The 21,412-nt window shown below is 39.9% G+C and overlaps 1 protein-coding gene across 1 annotated transcript in view; it reads left to right on the top strand.

Annotated features, from left to right (window-relative positions):
- ZBBX (zinc finger B-box domain containing) overlaps positions 1-21,412 on the top strand; it is a 380,683-nt gene that overhangs the window by 66,315 nt on the left and 292,956 nt on the right. The window contains exons 4-7 of the mRNA XM_082248819.1: positions 2,869-2,947; positions 3,799-3,847; positions 6,205-6,311; positions 11,217-11,312. Coding sequence (XP_082104945.1) covers positions 2,869-2,947; positions 3,799-3,847; positions 6,205-6,311; positions 11,217-11,312 — 331 coding nt within the window. The remainder of the gene's footprint in view (positions 1-2,868; positions 2,948-3,798; positions 3,848-6,204; positions 6,312-11,216; positions 11,313-21,412) is intronic.

Below are 21,412 nucleotides of genomic sequence, written 5' to 3'. Positions count from 1 at the left end.
TCCCCCTTGGACTTCCCATGGGTGTAGCCAGACTCTTTTTCTGCCTAGTATCCTACTCCTGTAGGGGGCAGTATAACGCAACAGTTATGAAGATCTTAAGCTGTGTTCGTCAATGAACATCAGAGAAATGGATTTTACAGTAAGTCAAGAATCCAATTTTTTCAGGGGACGAAGCTTTGACAACCTTAACAGCTCATCAGTTATGCGTTAACAGTGAATGATGGCCTCAGAATTAATCTGTGTGCAGCAATAGTTAAGTTATGTGCCTGTGTGTGGCAGCTTAATAAGGGATCAAATGACACTCTCCTTAGAGCAGAGTGTAAAGTAGTGCTGATCACCTTTCTTGATATAGGGCATCTCAAGTGTAGCCTCCAACATCATTAAGGAGCTGTGCATTCTATTTAGTGAATGTAGAGCTACAAACGCTGTCAGAGATGGTGGAGGTGGACGCGCAACAGGAGATGGTCAGAGACGGCAGACATGGTATAGGAGTTGCTGGGGATTGGGAACATGCTCCAGGAGGCATGTTGTCCGCACATTATGGAAGACTTACTGGAGATACATTACATTATTATTATTATTATACAGGAATTATATAGCGCCAACAGTTTGCGCAGCGCTTTACAATGTGAGGGAAGACAATACAGTTACAATACAATTCAAAACAGGAGGAACTAGAGGGCCCTGCTTGTTAGAGCTTACAATTTAGAAGTGAAACTGCTAGAAATCACTGCTAATAGGGCCCCTTTACAAACAGTGCTTCCATCTTTGTGTTCTCTACAGCCCCCCTTAAAATTATGCCTACCACATTTGATTTTAAAGCGAGATCCATTATAAAGGGTCAGAAGAAAAAAAATAAACAGATGAAAAATATGGACACCACAGCAGAAAGTTGGTGTGAAAGAAATTTAGCAATTTACCTATTTGAATCCAGTCTAGGGAATATTTTTATTTTTTTATCACTGCCATGTGTTAAAACCTAGCTAGGGGAAACAAATGTTACATCTGTAGGGCTACAGAGGGTCATACAATAATTGCCCAAGCTGCAGGTTGGAAACCAGGAGTGTAAAGGATTAAAGAAAACTTGTAGTCAGTGAAGTCTGGAGTGCTATCTGTTGGTTGAACCAGCTCAAAGTGAAATGTTTATTTGCAAATATATTTACATGACTAAAACATTTTTTGAAAAAGTCTCATCTTTAGTCCTTAAATAATAAAGAAAAAATGAAGTTCAGAAATGACTCATTTGACATTTAATTGAAGAAATGTGAGCAATTGCATTAAAGCAGAGTCAACCCAATGAAATGCAGAAAAAAGATTTTGGGTCTGTAAAACCTTTTTGCCATTATGTACCAGTACGCGTGGCATGTTTGCACTTTATGGCAGAATTACCTAGCAAAGCAGCCTTTCCCCAGTGCAGGGATACCTGCACTGACCTCCATCGCAGATGTTTTAGTCTATTCCCAGGCATTTTCTGGGTTTTGGATCCTCTGCCATCTTGATTGGCTTGGATGAGCAGCTTCTTAGTTGTGACACAGTCCTTCTGAGATGATACCATGAACTCAGTGAACTCATACAAAAAAAAAACCAGACAGCCAACTAGCAGCATCAAAGAACCTAAGCAGTCTCTTCTGTCATGAGAAAAGCATGCTTGTTCACATTTTCACTCTTTCAATTTTAGTTTTGCATTATAAATATTTGAGTGTTTATTGTAGCTTTGTGCAGCAATTAAACAAACAGAAATATGGTCTGGGAAGTGAGTGACTATACACATTAGATGAACAATATACAACCACTAATGCACATTGTTTTAGTGGCTTTTGCTGACTTGTGCTCACATATAGACAAGTGCTGTTGGAGCCGTTTGTCTCCATGATTTCCCATATTACAAACATATGCATTTCTAGGGATATATTGATTTCGTAAAAGTAATGTAAATATTCTATGCACATAATGGTCTATTGATTTGATCAACTCTTTATGGATAAACCAAGACACCGCATTTTAGTTTTGCTCTAATGTGGTATGTATTGATGGTGATGGTGATGGAGATAAGTCAAAAAGAAAAAGGAGATTTTGTGGTATGGGGGTGGTGGTCTTCTGTGGAATTTAAGCAGTGAAAATCCACAAACCCAATAAAGTGCTTTTTAATTTTTTTATTTTTAACAGTACATGAATCCGTTAGATGCAATTAGTGCTTTAGACTGTGATATGTGTAAGAAATAGCATTTGGTATATACACTTGACTGATTGTAATGGAAACAACAGAGGAGGATAAAACAGATTCAAGAGCAGAGACATGGAGGGGAATTGGTAAGACTGGAGGAGTCACAATCAGAGGCAAATGAGCATGGCAACCAATCAACTTTTACCTTTAAAGATTAGAAGCTGATTGATTACTATACACAGCTGCTCCAGATTTGGTCTTCTCCAGTCTTAGTAAATTGCCCCCACTTAATAGATAACAGCGTTAAAGCAGAGATATTGGGTTGAAGATTATATTGTATTGTAAATGTTTCTTGTTCCTGAAATAATGGGATGTAAGTTGCTCACTTCTTGGTGTCCCTTATTGCCATCATCATTTAATAACCATTGACCCTATAAAGGTCATGGTATTGTCTGGACACAAACTCAATGTTTCTCTAACTAGACCAGGATGTTCTTAGCCCAGCAGGAAGGTGTAATTTTTGTTTGCCATGGAACCTCTTCCTAATAAATTGGGCTAGGAACAGCTACATTGGGAGCACCCATGTGGAATCCATATAAGATGATCAAATCAGATGAGTTTATTGCTCTAAGTTTAATGGTGCACTCACCTTTACATGAAAGATGAAGGATGACTTTTTTTGCATTTATCTTTCTGTTTTGCAGACGATCAAATGGATACCATTGGAAATCAGGACAAATTGGAAATCAAACTCAAGACCACAAAAAGGAAAATGTTTCCAAGGTATGGACCTGTTACAATATATGACAAACAATAAATATAGCAGTAAGAGCCGGTTCACATACAGGCGACCCGACTTCCCGGGGCGACCTGTGAAGTCGCGGTGCACAGCTCGCACCGCGACCTCGGAGCGGCATGCACGGACTTCATATCATTGAAGTCAATGCAGGTCGCTCCAGGTCGCCCCAAAGTAGTACAGGACCCTTTTTCTAAGTCGTCCTATTAGAACGGGTCCTGTGCTACTCTATGGCAGGCGACCCACGGCGACTTGTCAGGCGACCAGGTCGCCTGACAAGTCGCCCCAGTGTGAACGGGGTCTAAATGTAACTGTATGACTGATGAGTGGAAATACTGTTTATTTTATAAATACTGCTTTAGGGTTGATTTTCTAAAGGCAAATAGGCTAGTACAGTTGCTCCAGAGCTTAGTAAATGAGCAGAAGTTATGCTGACTTCCCTCATCCAATCATGCGCAAGCAAAAATGTGTTTTTTAAAATTTCCCTTGCACATGATTAAGTATTCTTTGCAAAGTGAAGCTTTATCTAATTTATTAAGCTCTGGAGCAACTGTAGCAAATGCAAAGTACACAGTTTATTTGTTTTTAGTTAATCAATCCCTTTAGGTCTATAGAATGTAGAATCTCTATATTCTCCCATAGCAACCATTATAAATAAAAAATGTAATTCTCCAATTGTCATTTTATTTGTGTGCATCGGAATTGGAATCACCACCGTTAGGCAAAACAGTCAGTTTATATGAAAGAAACCCACTGTGTTTGTGACAGCTGTCACTCATACTCTGTCTTGCTTCATTGATCCTGTTTTTTATAATTCACTTTATTTTGTTTATTTTAGGCTTCTTCAGGGAAAGTAAAGCTAAAAGTTCTCAAAAATCCAATTCCAGGTAAAATGCTATATGCTTACAGAGCAACCTTGGGCAAGAAGTTAATTTAGTCAATCAACTCCTATTTATATTGAGGGACACAATATGGTAGTGGTAGATAAAAAAAAAATATCTTACTGAATTTGGGTTTTCTTAATTAAAAGCCATTGCAGCTAGATGTAGCAGCCCTCTTACAAATTCAAATGAATGGCCTGTCTTGCCTGCACACCTGGGCGGTGATGTAAAGAATCTGAGTCATAGCACAAAAATGTGATTTGGACCTCTGCTGGAAATATTTTTTACTATTCGGCCCTCCATGAATTTTAATTTAATGCCCCTGCTATAGAGGGTTGTGCTTTGTTCATATTTCATGTCTGAGGTTTACAACCACTTTAAGTCCAATAATAATTATTATCGTAGCGTCTCTTGTTGAAGAGCAACTGCTTTCTTACCAAGGCTGTCCTAAATATTAACCATTCCACATCAGCAGTGCACAACTCCCTCTGGAGCACAACCTCAGAGTGTCAGGTCTTCCGTGAAGTCATTGGCAGTACGGATTTTACACTGCTCATGCGTCAAAGTGCAACTTGTGGTAGGCATGAACGTGATAGTTGTTTTTTTTTTGTTTTTTTTAATGTCCGAAAAGCTTCATTAGATTTATAAAAACGTACAGGTACCAGAACCAATCAAATATTCAAATGCATCTGCTACAGTGCCCCCCCCCCCAAAGTTTGAATCTGCCAACTTTACCATACAGAATTCCAGTAACATGGTTTACACAGACATTGCGATATATAAAGTACAGAAAAGAGCAACGCATTACCCCATCAATCTATCTATCTAAGACTAATTCTATTGGAGCCAGCCCAGGAATATCCAGCCACCCACTCCACACTTTCTCAAATTTGGTCGCCCATCCTCCATATTTAAGGGTGGTGCTCATATGATTTACCTATTCAGGGTGGGAGGAGAGGCACTTTTCCAGTAAAGCAAGATGACTCTGCGTGCCTGAAACAAGGCCCTGGAGACTGCTTCCCTAACAAAAGCATCTGGTGCTACTTCATATAGAATGCCCAATAGACAACCCTTATGATAAAGAGATAACGCACTGAAATGCTTGATTACTAGTATGAAGTGTGGATTCCCAGTATCTATGTAGTTTTGGACAGCGCCATAACAGATGGATAAGATCTCCATGATCCCTACCATATTTAGGACAGGCAGGGTCAGGGAGAAGTCCCACAATTAAGCAATTTGAGAGGGATATAGTGTACTGTTAACAAAATGTACAGTTGCGAAAGGTGCTGGGATGGTTTTAAAGAAATAGCATGTACCGCCTGTAGTGCCATCTCCCATTTCCCACTAGTTAATTCCCCTAAATCCGGCTGCCACTGTTTCATAGCCTTGCAGGGACACACTTCAATGGTGGCAATAGTTCACCAACAAATAAATGGGCCAAAGGACAGAAGTGTAATTAGACAAGTAAGAGATCAAGGCAGGCAGAAGCAAGGTCTTACAAACAAGGGGTCAAGGCATGTGACAGACAAGCAAATTTCAGCTACGCTGAGGTCTGATTCTAAAAAGCAGCATTGCAATATCATAAATAGTCCAAGGATGGCAATGAAAAAAATTCTGTGAATAAAGGGTGCAAACAATAGCCGATCAGAGGCAAGGTGTTCTGGTCTTTTTTAGCCAATAACAAAAGCTCAGACAATGGTGTTTTCATGTTGACATGCATTTGCTCGCTGCATATGTTAAAATCCCCTCTTTACACAATATTTTGCCACATTGCTGTGTGATCATACTGAAATTAGTTGCTTTATATAGTTTTCTGTTGCTATGTATCAATGCTTCTAGTGTGTTGTTTTTAGTGGTACCTGTTCTTTTCCAAGCTGTCCTCCTTAATTAAAGAAAAGAGATATGCCACCTTTAATTGCTAAACAATTAGTGAACGTATGCAGTCATATTGCTGTCATTTATCAGCCTCATTGGAGGTTTTATCTAATTTTGTCCTCTTAGTAAATTGGCCCCATATTTCACTTGCAGTTATGACTTCCTGCTTCCATTAGTCAGATGCACTGTGATTTATTCGATTTCCATGTGCTGGCCTCTTGTCAATAACCAGACCTGTTAAATTAAACTAATGCATCGCTGCATATGTTAACTAGTGGCTTGTGAAGGAACAAATATTGAATAGCCAAGCTTCTGTTAATCGCAGATTGCACATTGAAGAATAATTTGTGACTGTGGATTGCCAGTAAGTGACGTGTTTCTGCCAGAGTACAGGACACCTAATATATTACAGGTGATTGAATGCTTTCCTCAGTCTTCCGTGCTATTCTTTGTGCATGACTTGAACTGTGTTATGTTTTCTCAAGAGCCTGAGAAACTGAAGACATCAGGGCCTGCAGATATGCCAACCACCGAGAAACCCAGATTAAAGGGGAAAGCTTGTGGACAATGTGAAAACAAAAGGGCATTACTGGTATGTATAAAGAAATTGAAGAAAAAGAAACTGGTTACAACAGAGTGCAGTACCCACTACCAACCAATCATCTTCATTATTGATTGTGATGAGTTTTTGCACATCACTGTCATTAGGCTTACTAAGGTACAACAAAGTGCAGTATCCACTACCAACCAATCATTTTTTATATTGATTGCTATGAGTTTCTGCACATCACTGCTATTTATGCTTTCTTAATAAATAACCCCAAACATCTGTCTTTCTAAGGAGAACCTTTCTAAAGTACCTGACAGTAGAAGATAACATGGCGGGGACTTTACAGAATGGAAAATTGATTTCTATTTTTTTATAACATACTAAGTAAGGTCATTGGGGAGCATTTTTTAATGCAATTGCATCCCTTTTACAGCTGTCACATCTCTCATTCCTGGTTATTCCAGTTGTCAAAATGTCTTTGCTGTGGACTAATATTCCTCTGGTGTGACTCCTTAAGTGCCAGAGTAGCACCACAATTTCAGCTGTTTATGCAAATAAAACGATTGTGAATCAGATGCAAATCATAGAAGTGGTGAAGATCAGGTTTTAAATTACAGCAAAATCTCTTTAAATTACAGCAAAATCTCATAAAATGTATAATTTATTATTTTTCATCAATAAATGATTAAAGTGGTTCTAAAGGCAGGTTTTTTTTTTTTTTTTGCATTATCTACATTAAAGTAAAAACCTGTGTACAGCTCTCCCCCACAGCCCCCCGTTATACTTACCTGAGCCCCATCTCAATTTAGTGCTGTGTACGAGAGCAGCAGCTCTCTTCGCTCTCTCCCTCCTCACAGGGCAATCTTATAGCAGCTGGAGCCATTGGCTCCTGCTACTGTCAATCAAATCATGTGACAGAGGCAGTATGGCTTGAGATTGAGCCCGCAGGTGTGGCACAATAGAAAGCCACTTTCTATGATGTCACACAGAGAAGAGGAGGAAGGCTGGCAGAGGACCCGAGAGGAAAAGGATCAGGGCTGCTCTATGCAACACGACTGCAAAGAGCAGGTAAGTACAGCATGCCTATTATTTAAAAAAAAATTGCTAATTTCTAAATATGTATACGAGGGGTCTTCAAAAAGTTTATATATATATATATATATATATATATATATATATATATATATATATATATATATATATACACACACACACATATACACCAAAAAAGAAAGCGGCATTTACGGGTCTTGAAAGGTAAATGCACGATAGTGGTCTTAATCAACGTTTCAAGCTCATCTTCCTCAGGCTAACAAACAAGTGAAGCAACACAACATTTATACCCTAAAACCCCTCCCATCATTATCTCCCACATATGATGACATCAACAAGTGCAAAGTTCCAGCTAAAAACAATCATGGGAAAATTTCCAGATTTGGGAGAACAAAAAACAACAACAAACGTATCTGCAAAACAGACATAAAAAAAAGAAAACAAAACCCAGGCAGCATAGACAAAAACAGATGAAACTGCATGACGGAGTATCATGATACCTATGGCCGTCCATGCTAAAGCAAAGCTGGACTAGGGGAGCATGATGAACATGTAATGTGTATGGGAAAAAATACAAGGGGGCGCTGCAGAGCAGCCTGCAGCACCAGGAATGTAGATTAAGAGACAGATACAACAGACATGAACCCAGTATAAAGTCACCAAATAAATGTGCTTAAAGCGAAAATAAACAGATAAGTGATAAAGTGAAAACAATTTGAGAGTAGAACTGGGAGAGCACCGAAGGTGCCAACACCCAGAGCGGAGTAATCCCACTGGTCACAAAGAAAATAGATAAGGAAGAAACTCCACAGACCTGTAGCAGGTGCCATCAGAAAGGAGATCACAGGAGAGGGAGGAGGTTAAACCCAGGGCTGGAGTGGAGGCTCCAGAATGGATAACAAGCAGGAGGAAATGGTTGGAAACAAAGTGAGAAACAAAATGATGGAGAGTAGAAAATGTCTGCAAAAAAGTGTACTGTAACATAACAAATATACATTAAGAGTGTAATCGATTAACAGTACATACACTCTCATGTAAGGAGGGCAGTGTCAAAAGAACAAAATGTCTCTGTTTCCAATCCCACAATACAAACAAATGAATATATCGGATCAAGGTCAGGCAGATTGCACTGTGTGTGTGTGTATATATACATAAAGAACTTAGTTAAAAAAAAAAATAATTATTATATACACAAACATATTGTGAAAAGTTTTGATATGGAGTTTACCCACCCTTTTAGGTTTAGGTGTGTTTCTATGGGAATGATTGACCATTCTTCCAGGTGCGCATTTGTGAGGTCAGGCACTGATGGAGGAGAAGGCCTGGCTTGGAGTCTCTGCTCTAATTCCTCCCAAAGATGTTCTATTGGGTTGAGGTCAGAACTCTGTGCAGGCCAGTCATGTTCCTCCACCCCCAAACTCGCTCCTCCATCTCTTTATGGACCTTGCCTTGTGCACTGGTCCAAATCATTTGGTGGATGGCGGGATTATGGTGCGGGGTTGTTTTTCAGGGGTTGGGCTTGGCCCCTTAATTCCAGGGAAGGGAACTCTTCAGCATACCAAGACGTTTTGGACAATTTCACGCTCCCAACTTTGTGGGAACAGTTTGGGGATGGCACCTTCCTCTTCCAACATGACTGCACACCAGTGCACAAAGCAAGGGCCATAAAGACATGGATGAGCAAGGTTGGGGTGGATGAACTTGACTTGCCGGCACAGAGTGCTGATCTTAACCCGATAGAGCACCTTTGGAATGAATTAGAGTGGAGACTACGAGCCAGGCCTTCTCTCCAACATTCCCAAAGAAACACTCCTAAACCTTGTGGACAGCCTTCCAAGAAGAGTTAAAGCTGTTAAATTTCCAAAGGGTGGACCAACTCAAATTAAATGGAGCCATAGAAATTAAGATTAAAATATATCACTAAATGGTTTCAATACTCAACAATATAATGTATAGCACAAATGAGTTGGATTTATATTAAAGAAGGATTCTTGCCCTAAGATAATAATTTTATTTATTCATATATTTATTATCATATCGTAACTATATAGTCATTATTACATTTCTGACCTAAACATTTTATCCAGCTTTACATTTACACATTTAAAAATGACTTTACTATTAGGTGCACTTAGCAAGATCCAGCAAACTGTACTGGATGTGGCTTTCCAGACTGTAACAAAAGATAATGCACACATTTGTGTAGAGACTTCTTGACTAAATGCTGGGATGTTTCTTTGCATAAATCCTGATGGGTTCTTACACAGGCTGATGGATAAACTCTCATAGGGGTAAACAAGCATGCTGCATGTGAGGCAGTATGTAGAGCTGCTAAAGGGCTTCTAAGCAGCGATCTAAAGTCGGGCCCTGGACGTTGTCAAGAAATATGCTTATTACGATCAGTGGGCTGAATCCATGATCTTCTCCTGATGTGTTCTCATTACATCTGCGCTAAAATAGCCTGGTCTGCAAAGACTTCCACAAATGTATGTGCTTTTTTGAGATTGTTCACAATTCTGATTGGATATTTGTGACATCTTTGCATTGTGGTTAATTCTGCATTGGGATGTGTGCTGGTATGTTAAATAGTTCATATTTTGCTTACACATTTACTTCACATTTTTCACCGATGTGACCAACATGCAGTCGCAAATGCAGTGGTAATGTTGCTAAATGCTTAAAAATTAAAACCGTTAAAAAGTTCAAAAATGAGTTAAAAAATCTTGAAACAGGAAGAGAATTATTTACAATGCACAAATAAACAGGAGCAATGAATGGGGTAAGAGACAGTTGGGCTTATGTAAGAATATGGCTATTTGGACTTTATTTATTATTATTTTCCAGGCTTACTAATAAAAGAAGAAAGATAATTATTTGTCTAATCAGCTTTATGGATGCTGATTGAGCAGGGAACTTTATTTGGAATGATGGGGGGCAGACTCATGGAAAATTTTAGATAGTGAAGTCAGGTAGTTGACAAAGACAGCAACTACCAGGCTTCAGTTGACCTTTGACCTGCCATTCAGCATGGAACTTGTCCTGACAAGCTCTTTTTAAAGGTCGACTCCATACAAATCTTGCAGCCTTACGTTGTATTTTTCAGATCTGCTTATTTGCTGGCTTATATCTCTAAGGATCTCTAGTGGTAAGATTTCCCACCAGAATTCCTTGTTCAACTCCACTGCTTGCAGCTATTACAAAACCAAATGATCATATTACATTTCCAAATAGATTCCTTATTAAGGAGAATAAAACATTACGGGGAGGGGGGGGGGGTACACAGGGGTGTCATCCTTATGGCCTTAACTGCTGTGATTTCACCATTGAAACTGCCATTAACTATTATAAGACCGCAGATGCTTAAACCCATCTATGCATATGCAGAACCAAATATTACATTTTGGGTGGAGCTAGCCTTTAAAATATAAAAATGCGGGTTTTTCTGTCCAAATCATAAGAATACAAACCTAATGCGAAGTGGTTGGTCTGGTATGCTATTAAGGGGCAAGTGAGTACGTAAGGCATTATTACATCAGTTTGATTTAGCATTATTTGCTGAGTTCTGGATGGGGTTAAACATGAGATTATCAGATCATCTTCTAACTTGATATAAAATGTATATTTCCATTTTTTTTAGCATATAAGCAAATTTTTAATATAATTATGTCCTCAGCATACAAATTCTTCATCTTTGCAGATCTCCTTCTGTATACATGCACAAAGCACTTGTTTGAAATATTTACCTATTTTCCAAAGCATTTGTGCTGATAACACTTGAGCTTTCAGGCGATTATCTGTGAGCTTGCTGTATAATTTAACACATGTATGGAATTCCTGGAACCTTTGGTCAATACAGTAATTTGTTTTTGTTCTATTCAATGCTTTTCACTGAAGATGTGTTTGGAGTGCGGCGAGCATTACTGTGCTGAATGCTTTGCAAAAATTCACCAGAAGGGGGCATTGAAGCTACACAGAACTACGCCCATTCAGGTACTTCCACTTTCCCATTTAGAGAGGACCATTTTTCTGCAATGCATTTTTTAGTTATAAAGTCTTATTTTTAGCAGTTTTCGTATCATTTTTGTTATTACCGTTGTTTATTTTTGTTAGAATACATTGCCCAAATGCTGATTTATCGTTTTCGGCTTAGTAATCGCACTAAAAACATTAGTCATTTTTAATGACATTCATTTTACTTTAACATTTGAAATTCTTGTGGCATTTAATCATGCATACATTTCTTTAAACAAAAATAAACATGATCTACCACATGTAATAAGCTAGCCATGTGTAATAAATCATTATGGCTGTTGTAAAAATCACCTAAGGAACTTGGAGTCAATGTAAGAGCCAGTGATTTTTGTAATCTAATTAAATAATTCTGTTTGTTTATGAATAAACAATCAGGTATCATAGAGGCTGTCAAACTTAAAAAAATCTAGATACACCACAATTGCTTTTTTTTTTCCTGTACAACATTATTAGAAGCAATGCCAATCACTCGCATACTGCATTGTTTATATTGGAATTAAAATTATTAATCACAGGAAACTGGGTTAACTTCAGTATCTCTGTTGGGACCTGCTACATTGCAGCTGCTGCTGACAGTCAAAGGGATATTACATCATTATGCATTGGTAGCGCATGACTAACAGTGAATTATTACTGGAGTCCATAATTATAATGTGTAGCAAGTACAGCTTGCCCTTCTTCTGTGTTGTCTTTGCATAAGTAATATATGTGCAAACTATGATTTTTGCCAGGAATATTGTAAGTGCAATTACATTAATTTAAAGTGACACCACAGTCAGACATAAAATTTGTTGCATTTAAAGGGGGCCTGTCTTTAAATTTTTCACTTCAATATATCATGTTTCAGCATTTTAAATCTCATTATTAGTTTCAGAAAAAAAAAAAAAAAAAACATCTTTGTTGCTATAAATAAAAATATTGTTCCATCATGTGTCCTTAGGCCTAGGCATACTAGATCACATCATTTATAGCTACTAGGTGCATATGTTTTCAAACTGACAAATCCTTAGCAGAGGCTCCATATTGGCACATTTGGCATATTCCAATGTACATATATTATCTGTTTGCAAACAGTTTTTTTTTAACCTCCCTGGCGGTATGATTGTTTCCGATTTTAGGTGCTGAAAGCGGTACAATTATTTTGCATGTAATTCTTAAAGCGGTAGTATACCGATTTTTTTTACTTTTACCTATAATAAGGCTTACCTGTAGGTACAATTAATATCTCCTAAACCTGCATGGTTTAGGAGATATTTGCACTGCATGCAGCCGCTGAAGCTAGCGGCGCATGCGCTCTGAAGGTCCGGCGGACCTTCAGAGTTCCTTGCCGGAAAATGCCGGAAAGTTAATCCCCCGCGCGCATGTGCGGGATTGACGTCTCGCAGCTCCGGTCACTCACAGCGCCGGAGCTGCCGAACCCGGAAGAGACGCCGAGGGATCATGTCAGCTCCCACATCGGTGTCCGGGGGTCCGTGTCGGGGCTTCGTTTTAAGGTAAGTTTTTCATAATGAGCTAGTATGCGATGCATACTAGCTCATTATGCCTTTGTCTTGCAGGGGTTTATTTATTTTCTTTTCCGGTATACTACCGCTTTAAGGACAAGCAGCCCAAACCGACTATTTACATATGATTTTTTTTTACTGTGCGTTCTTCTTTGTAACATCTCGGGTATGATAATGTTTGAAACACAAAATCATAAATTATAATATAATAAATAACTATAAAAAGTTAAAGTGTATATATATATATATATATATATATATATATATATATTAGTACAGTAAATCTGCAGGCAAGGGCACTTGGGGGCAAACTAATGTCAGTTTATTTTATTTTGTAATGTAATCCAATAGGAATACAATATATCAGTGTGTTTTACTTTTCAAATTTGCCGCCGGTTCCACCCCCCTGCGACGTGACACAGAGCATCAGGCGGAAGATCCGGCCTCCGTATGCTGCAGGAATACATTGCGGGATCCCAGGGACAAGGTAAGTAACCTCTCTTCCAGAATCCAGCGATGCTCCCTGGCGGTACCCTGAGTGTGGCTCGGGGGTTACTGCTAATGGCACTGAAATTCCACCCCGAGCCACACTCGGGAATACCGCCAAGGAGGTTAAACCCACAAACCAACACTCATAATGTTATTACATTTTAGGAATCTTCAGGCCAGCCCACCCCCCCCCCCCCCCCCCAAAACAATATTCTTTCTATCCAATTGTTGCAATACTGTACCTGCTTGCCATACAACTTGCAGTAGAGGTATACGACGTGTCGGTATGTTGCGGTATACTTCCCGGATTTGCAGCGTGTTTGGGCGTGCTCCCTGCTATCCCATGCTGTGATAGGAAACCACACGAGCTTGCCAACAAAATTTCAGCCAGTGATTTTGGCTAAAATCTACTAATCAGCTGTGTCAAATCACAGCACAGAGTTTTGTGTTTACAAACACGCAGAACTTTGTTTACAGAGAACAGCAAGGAGAAAAGCAAGGAGAAAAACAGCCAGATCAGTAAGGAAAGGCAGTACCCATTACACTTGTTAGACACACAGTTATCCCTTTCATTGCCTCTTGATGGTACCCCTTCCCAGCCATTGTCATTAGTACAATGTACAGTATTATCATTGATCACTGTATTAGTGTCACTAGCGACCCTCCCAGCCAGTGTGTTTGCGCCAGATTGCCCGCCACAATATCACAGTCTAGTCATACTATAAGTCACTGATCACTGCCATTACCAGTAAAGTGTCTATAGCCACATAAATACCAGTATATATACCATATTTTGTAGACTCTATAACTTTCACACAAACCAATTAATATACACTTACCGTATATACTCGAGTATAAGCCGACCCGAGTATAAGCCGAGACCCCTACTTTTACCACAAAAAGATGGGAAAAATCATTGACTCGAGTATAAGCCTAGGGTGAGAATGCAGGGCGGCGGGCATGGTACAGGAGAATTCAGGGTGACTGGCATGGTGCAGGAGAATGCAGGGTACTGGCATGGTACAGGAGAATGCAGGGTGACTGGCATGGTGCAGGAGAATGCAGGGTACTGGCATGGTACAGGAGAATGCAGGGTGACTGGCATGGTGCAGGAGAATGCAGGGTACTGGCATTGTGCAGGAGAATACAGGGCGGCGGGCATGGTGCAGGAGAATGCAGGGTACTGGCATGGTGCAGGAGAATACAGGGCGGCGGGCATGGTGCAGGAGAATGCAGGGTACTGGCATGGTACAGGAGAATGCAGGGTGACTGGCATGGTGCAGGAGAATGCAGGGTGACTGGCATGATGCAGGAGAATGCAGGGCGGCGGGCATGGTGCAGGAGAATGCAGGGTACTGGCATGGTACAGGAGAATGCAGGGTGACTGGCATGGTGCAGGAGAATGCAGGGTGACTGGCATGGTGAAGGAGAATGCAGGGTACTGGCATGGTGCAGGAGAATGCAGGGTGACTGGCATGGTGCAGGAGAATGCAGGGTGACTGGCATGGTGCAGGAGAATGCAGGGTGACTGGCATGGTGCAGGAGATTGCAGGGTACTGGCATGGTGCAGGAGAATGCAGGGTGACTGGCATGGTGCAGGAGAATGCAGGGTACTGGCATGGTGCAGGAGAATGCAGGGTACTGGCATGGTGCAGGAGATTGCAGGGTACTGGCATGGTGCAGGAGATTGCAGGGTACTGGCATGGTGCAGGAGAATGCAGGGTACTGGCATGGTGCAGGAGATTGCAGGGTACTGGCATGGTGCAGGAGAATGCAGGGTACTGGCATGGTGCAGGAGATTGCAGGGCACTGGCATGGTGCAGGAGATTGCAGGGTACTGGCATGGTACAAGAGGATCTGGGGTTGTGGGCATACTACAGGAGATGCAGTGCTGTGGGCATGGTGCATGTGGACCATGCCCGCAGCACTGCATCCCTCGTAGTGTGCCCGCAGCCCATGGCAGGTAGTGAAGCTGTTTCACTTACCTGTTCCAGAGGCGGCTTCATTTTAAAAATGGCGCCGCCCGGCGCCGACACGTCATTGCGCACGCGCCGCCGCCGCTCGTATACTTTCGGCTATTCCCGGCCTCTCCCGAGCGGCGCCGGGAATAGCCGAAATTACACGAGCGGCGGCGGCGCGTGCGCGGTGATATGTATGCGACGGGCGGCGCCATTTTTAAACCTTAAACCCGTCGGAGCGGACAGAATTTTTTTTTTTTTTCCTTGACTCGAGTATAAGCCGAGGGGGACGTTTTCAGCACAAAAAAATGTGCTGAAAAACTCGGCTTATACTTGAGTATATACGGTATGTTTTTTATTTTTTTTCAAAGTCATGTAGCAAAATACATTTTGGCCTAAATTTATGAATAATTAGATTTTTTCTTTTTTTTTCATGGATATGTTTTAGAACAGAAAGTAGAAAATATTGTCTTTTTTTTGTTTATATGATCAAAAAATAAAAAACCCAGTGTTGATCAAACACTATCAAAAGAAAGCTCCATTTGTGTAAAAAAAAAGAAATATATAAATATAAATTTAATTTGTGCACAATGTTACATGGCCACACAGTTTACAAGTTAAAGTAGCACAGTGTTGAATAGCAAATACTAAATGTTGTAAATACACACCCAAATTTTGATCATGTGATGCGCTTCATGTGTCCATGATGCTGTTGGGTGACATAGATACTTAATATTCGCTGTCCAATGGCAGAGTCCTCATAGGTTTTGGAAACTCTATTTGCAGCATAGTGATTTTGAGAGATCTGCTTTAAAGTGGTTGTAACCCCTTATGCATACCCAATTAAATAACTAGCCTCAGGTGATACACAGAGATTAAACAAATCCTTGTATACATAAGTTGTATCGGTTTATCTGCAGCCCTCTCTTCTCTACAGCTGTACAGAGTGCAGAATTTACACAGCTTGTCTGAGCTTTCAGAAAGCAGGGGGCGAAAAGCTGAAGTTACACTCTGCAGAGCTCAGTGAGGGCTAATTAGAGGTAAGGGACATATCCTTCTTCACACAACACAAAGGAACAGAGACGAGGCTGTCAACTACAGGCTGTGTGCTGGAGCCCTTCTTCATGACATTTTTACCTCTTGTTGTCAGGAAAACTTGTCAGGAGTGACTCATGAAGATAACAGAAAAAAGACGCAGCAGACAGGAATGACACTTAGGGCTGTGGATTGAGACAAGTACACACTATAGAGGGATATGCTTTGTTCATAAATCATGTCAGAGGTTTACAACAACTTTAGGTAAAGTTAACTGCCAATTTGTGTAGCAGTCACTTTACCATTTGACAATCAGAGCCTCAGTGGTAAACTTTAGTACTTCCAGGTATAAGGAAACATGTGACATTGCCTTCTGCAGTTCAGAACTTGGGGCCTGAGTGGCCAATTAGCATTCTCAATCATAAGGTCAAGGAAGAATGTGCTTAGAATGTACAGAAAATGCAAGTTCCCTCAGCAGAAAATGGAAATGTAAGAGCAGGCAATTTCGATTGTCTGTTATACAGCCCATCTCACATTCTGCACACATTCTGCTTGCCCAGTGGCTTTAATTAAGTTCCCCAGCTCACTAAATCCCTGTGGTGGCCATTGTCCTTATTATCTGGATGACTCAGAATCTGAGCCAATAAAAATGTAGTCCAGTGTGTTTCATGATTTCAAGATCTCAGAAAAGGAAACTGCCAAGCATTCACCCATATGACAAGTGGCTTTAGTCTCACACAAAAGCAATTTTAAACAAGTCTCAGTACTATGTCATAGATACTGTATTACAAATGATTGGTGATTTCTTCCTGATTTGTAATGACTGGCTGGTAAGAGAATTGGTGGTGCTCCTGGTCGCTTCTGTTTTACTAGCAGCACATAGCTTATTGTTAGTACTGTATGCTTGTACTGAAGCCAAACATTAGCTATAAGGAAAAAAAAAAATATACAGCGCTAGTGTTGAGACACAACATGTGCTCCCTTAACAGTGCTAGTAAATTGCTACTGACTGTAAAACAGTAAGGTATGTGAATTGGTACTGCCATCTGTAGCAGTGGAATGCAGCAGGCATGTCAATTGGATTTGTGGACTGATAAACGAATCTAATCCCTTAGGGCTCATTCGCACTGAGTTTGTAAAAAGCATTTGCAGATTGCCTTCTAATCAGTTCATGGCCAAATATGGTTCTACAGCAAGCTCACCCGAATTTTCTATTATATGGGTGAATGCCTGCAAAAATGTTCTGATTTGGCATTCAGTTTGCAAGTCAATAAGAACTCTATTCAAATGCTATCCAAATGCTTACAAAGCATTTAGTAAGCAGTTAACAGACAAGCAAATAGCATTATTGAAGGTCTTTAGTTACATGCAATGGCTCAGAAGTTTTGTGTCCGATTTATGGAAATGACTTTAAAAAAAAAATTTAATCTACTTAATTATCAGATGTAATAAACAAATTGTAAACAACAAGATGCTTCATATATTATATGATCAAACTGGGTTTAATTTACTAAAACTGGAGAGTGCAAAATCTGGTGCATGGTAGCCAATTAGCTTTTACCTTCAACTTGTTCAATTAAGCCCTGACAACAAAACTTGGAAGCTGATTGGTTTCTGTGCAGTTCTGCGCCAGATTTTGCATGCTCCAGTTTTAGTAAATCAGCCCCAACATTACTCTTCACATGACTATCCATCAAAGCTTACTGACAAATGTTTGGACTCCATGTGCATTGACCTGGCATTTAGAACACTAGAAGACCTTTAAGAAAAAAGGCTTTGAAGGAGCCTACAGTCTGTGGATAGTACATTTCTATTGTTTCAACAGTAAAGTAAGTTCCTGGTGGGTATAAACAATATAGACCAGAGGTAGAGGAACATTGAGCTGGAATAAAGGTGAATAGGAATGACAGCTTATAATAAAACATGATCGGGTACAATGCATTGTAGGTGAAAGAAAAGAAAAGAAAAGAAAAAGTATGGAGTGGGAAGAGAAAAGGTAGGAAGAGAAGGAGAAAAGAAAGAAAGAAAGAGAGAGAAAAAAACAAAAATAAATAAAAAGGGGATCTCAGAGGCCAAGGGTTAAACCAACAATGTTAGCACCAAGAGAAGTAGTTTCTGTCCATGTAACTTTTACTATTGCTGTCATCATTATCACTGTATTGTTTATACAGATTAGTCTCATTGTGATCATTGATGACTTCCTGACTATCAACTAGTGAAATAAAATATCAGCCTCACAAAGAGCATTACAAAAAATGGTCACTTCCCCCACCTATAATGGGTCTTAACAGCAAGGAGCACTGGAAGGGCAAACACATGTCAAAAAAAGCCAAGGGGTTGCACAATAGGTGCAACTAAACCCCTGTTTTTAATGCATACTGTTGGACAGTTCATACAGTCAAAAGTATGAAAAATATAAGTCACACTCCAGAACTTAGCTCTTTTTTCTGTGTTTAATTTTTGCCCAAAAAAAGACTGCATACATTGATGTCTCCACCTGAAACCAATTTTCTTAGATGCATTTTATCACTACTAGTGAAAGTGAAAGGTGCGCAAAACAAAAGTGAAAAATTGGAAAGCAGCACTAGACAGGTTTAAAAAGTAGCTTTCTTTCTTTCTCAATAAAACGTATCGAGGGTAATGCACTATTAGTCCCCTTTTTCATATTGGGTATCTTCTCCGTGGAAATTACGCCTTGAGTTATTGGAACCATATCATTGCGAAGTGGATCAGCCTCCAGGATTCCTGGTTGGATCTCCTGTTTTCCAGCAGTCCAAGCTCAGATCTCCCTGATTTTCGGTAAGAATCCACCTTTACCACCTGGTGTTACCACCTTACCACACTGTCACGTCCATCACTTGAATGCCAACATAGAAGCCTTTTGCGGTAAGAGGCCACCCTGGCATTAAGAACATCAATTTGTGTGAAACACCATTGTCTGCACATTTTGGCACATCACTTTGGCACGGATTCACCTATCCCACTTTTGATGCCTTATTTGCTTCACAATATTTGAGAGACTATTTTCAATTTATTTTTATATTTTGAATTTTATGTTGGTATACTGTATTTTTTATTCACGTACGGACTTGAGTTGGGGACCATTTATTGCTTCCTACAACTGGAGTTCAGACATGTTTATAGGAAAGTCACATTTTTCATATCCTTGTCAGTATTTCTTTGAATTTTATCAATTACTATTGTTAGCGCACTATTTATTTGTCTATTCCCCATTTCATCACTACTGGCTTGCTCACAAGCAAATTAAACACAAAAAAAGAGCTAAGTTCTAGAGTGTGGTTGATATCTTCCATACTTTTGACAGGCATTAGGGTGCCATTCAAAATCAGTGATGCCACAATGTACCAATTGTGCAGTGCCATGCCTGGCCGTAACGTTCATTTTTTTTACCATCAATTACTGCTATGGTGTATAGTAGCCATGCCTGGAAGAATTCATACTATGTTCCTTTCATATGCTTTGTGACGATCGGCATTCAGCTGGGTATCTCTCACTGTCTGGACAATACGCCCCTGCACCTCTCCTGCACTGTGTGTTCATCCTGGATTGATTACACATGAGTTAATTTTCTTTCCAATCTTTCCCTTGCCAGTGATGAAGAGGGAAGAAGAGCCTTTAGTCTCCATTCACACCGAGATTAGTGATTTTTTCGGGCCTTTTTTAAAGCGTTTTTTGCAGATTTTTTTAAGTTTTTTTAAAGCTCTTTAGAAGTATACTACAAGCGTTTTACAGCTTCAGGCATTTTTATTTAGCCAAATAAACAATAGGGGAGGAGAGGGAGAGGAAATTAGGGGTGGAGAGCTGCTGTTTGAGCCAAAAACGAGTGACAAAACACTTGTTAAATGCTCAAGTCAGGCATTTCTATTGAAGTCTATGGGGCCAAAAACGCTTGCAATCTGTCAAAAAGAAGATAATGTACTTTTTCGAGTCACAGATGTTTTGCTTCAGGTGGCAAAACGCTCATATGTGAACAGGGGCCAATGAAATGAATGTGATTTGGCTTGTTGAGCATTTTAGAGCTACAAGCTTTAAGCAGAAAATAGCTAAGGTGTGAACAAGGCCTTAAGGCCCGTACACACGTACCGATCGTCGGCATACAAACGTCGGTGGACGAAGGATCTGCCGATTGTACGTGTGTTAGTATGGTGCCTCCGACAGATGTCTGCGCACAATCCGCGGACAAAAGTCTTTCGTGCAAACATGAAAATATTTGTATGCCGACACCAGAACGGACGATTGTTCGCCTGTCAGTACACAATTCGGCCGACAGACCGCAGATTTGCAAGACTGGGCATGCTCAGAAAATAGAAAACACAGGGAAAGTTAACCATTACATGACATCACTTCTGCAGTCGGCAGACAAAATTCTTGTGCTGTCCTTGTGCTGTCTTTGCACTTTTCAGCAGACACCGACATCCCGGGGAGAAAAGAGGAACATTTGTAAGCCGACCATCGGTACGTGTGTACGGGGCTTTACACATCACGGTGGGTGCTGACATGACAGCAGTACAATACAGGATGGAGAGAGGTCTCCTGCTTTGTATTCACAAATGGGCATCTGAGGCTAATATAAGTAACTGTGTATCTTGCAGTGCTTCATTGGAATTGGAAACATAAAGCATTAGAATAATTCCATATGCACTGCTGCAATTAACACTTCATAAATTATAGATACTTCCAATCCAGTTAATTAAAATGATGAGATCAGGATGGCTGTAGTATAAAAGCAAGTGAGATATATACAGTGAAAGTGTTTCTTATTCTAATGAATGGATTAAAAAAAATAAATTTAGAGTCAATTGCATTCTTTTCAAATTGTTCTAATTAAACTAAGAAAAGTTAATCCAAAGTGAGTCTTAAAGAAGCTTTGCAGTTAATATGCTGGCTTAATTCTTAGATTTAGCTAAATCCTAAACTGATTCTAGTGTGATGGTAATATACTCTTGCAGTGTTTCATTTGTGTTGTTTTTGCATGTCTGTGACCCAGTTGAAAAAGATTGTCTCTGCTAACCCATAGAAAAAGTTATTTTGATATAAGTTACAAGACTGATTG

This window comes from Pelophylax lessonae (genome assembly GCF_965119305.1).
Source record: "Pelophylax lessonae genome assembly, chromosome: 3".
Taxonomy (NCBI): Eukaryota; Metazoa; Chordata; class Amphibia; order Anura; family Ranidae; genus Pelophylax; species Pelophylax lessonae.
The sequence above is the reverse complement of the archived record's forward strand: the minus strand, read 5'-3'. Positions and strand labels throughout refer to the sequence as shown.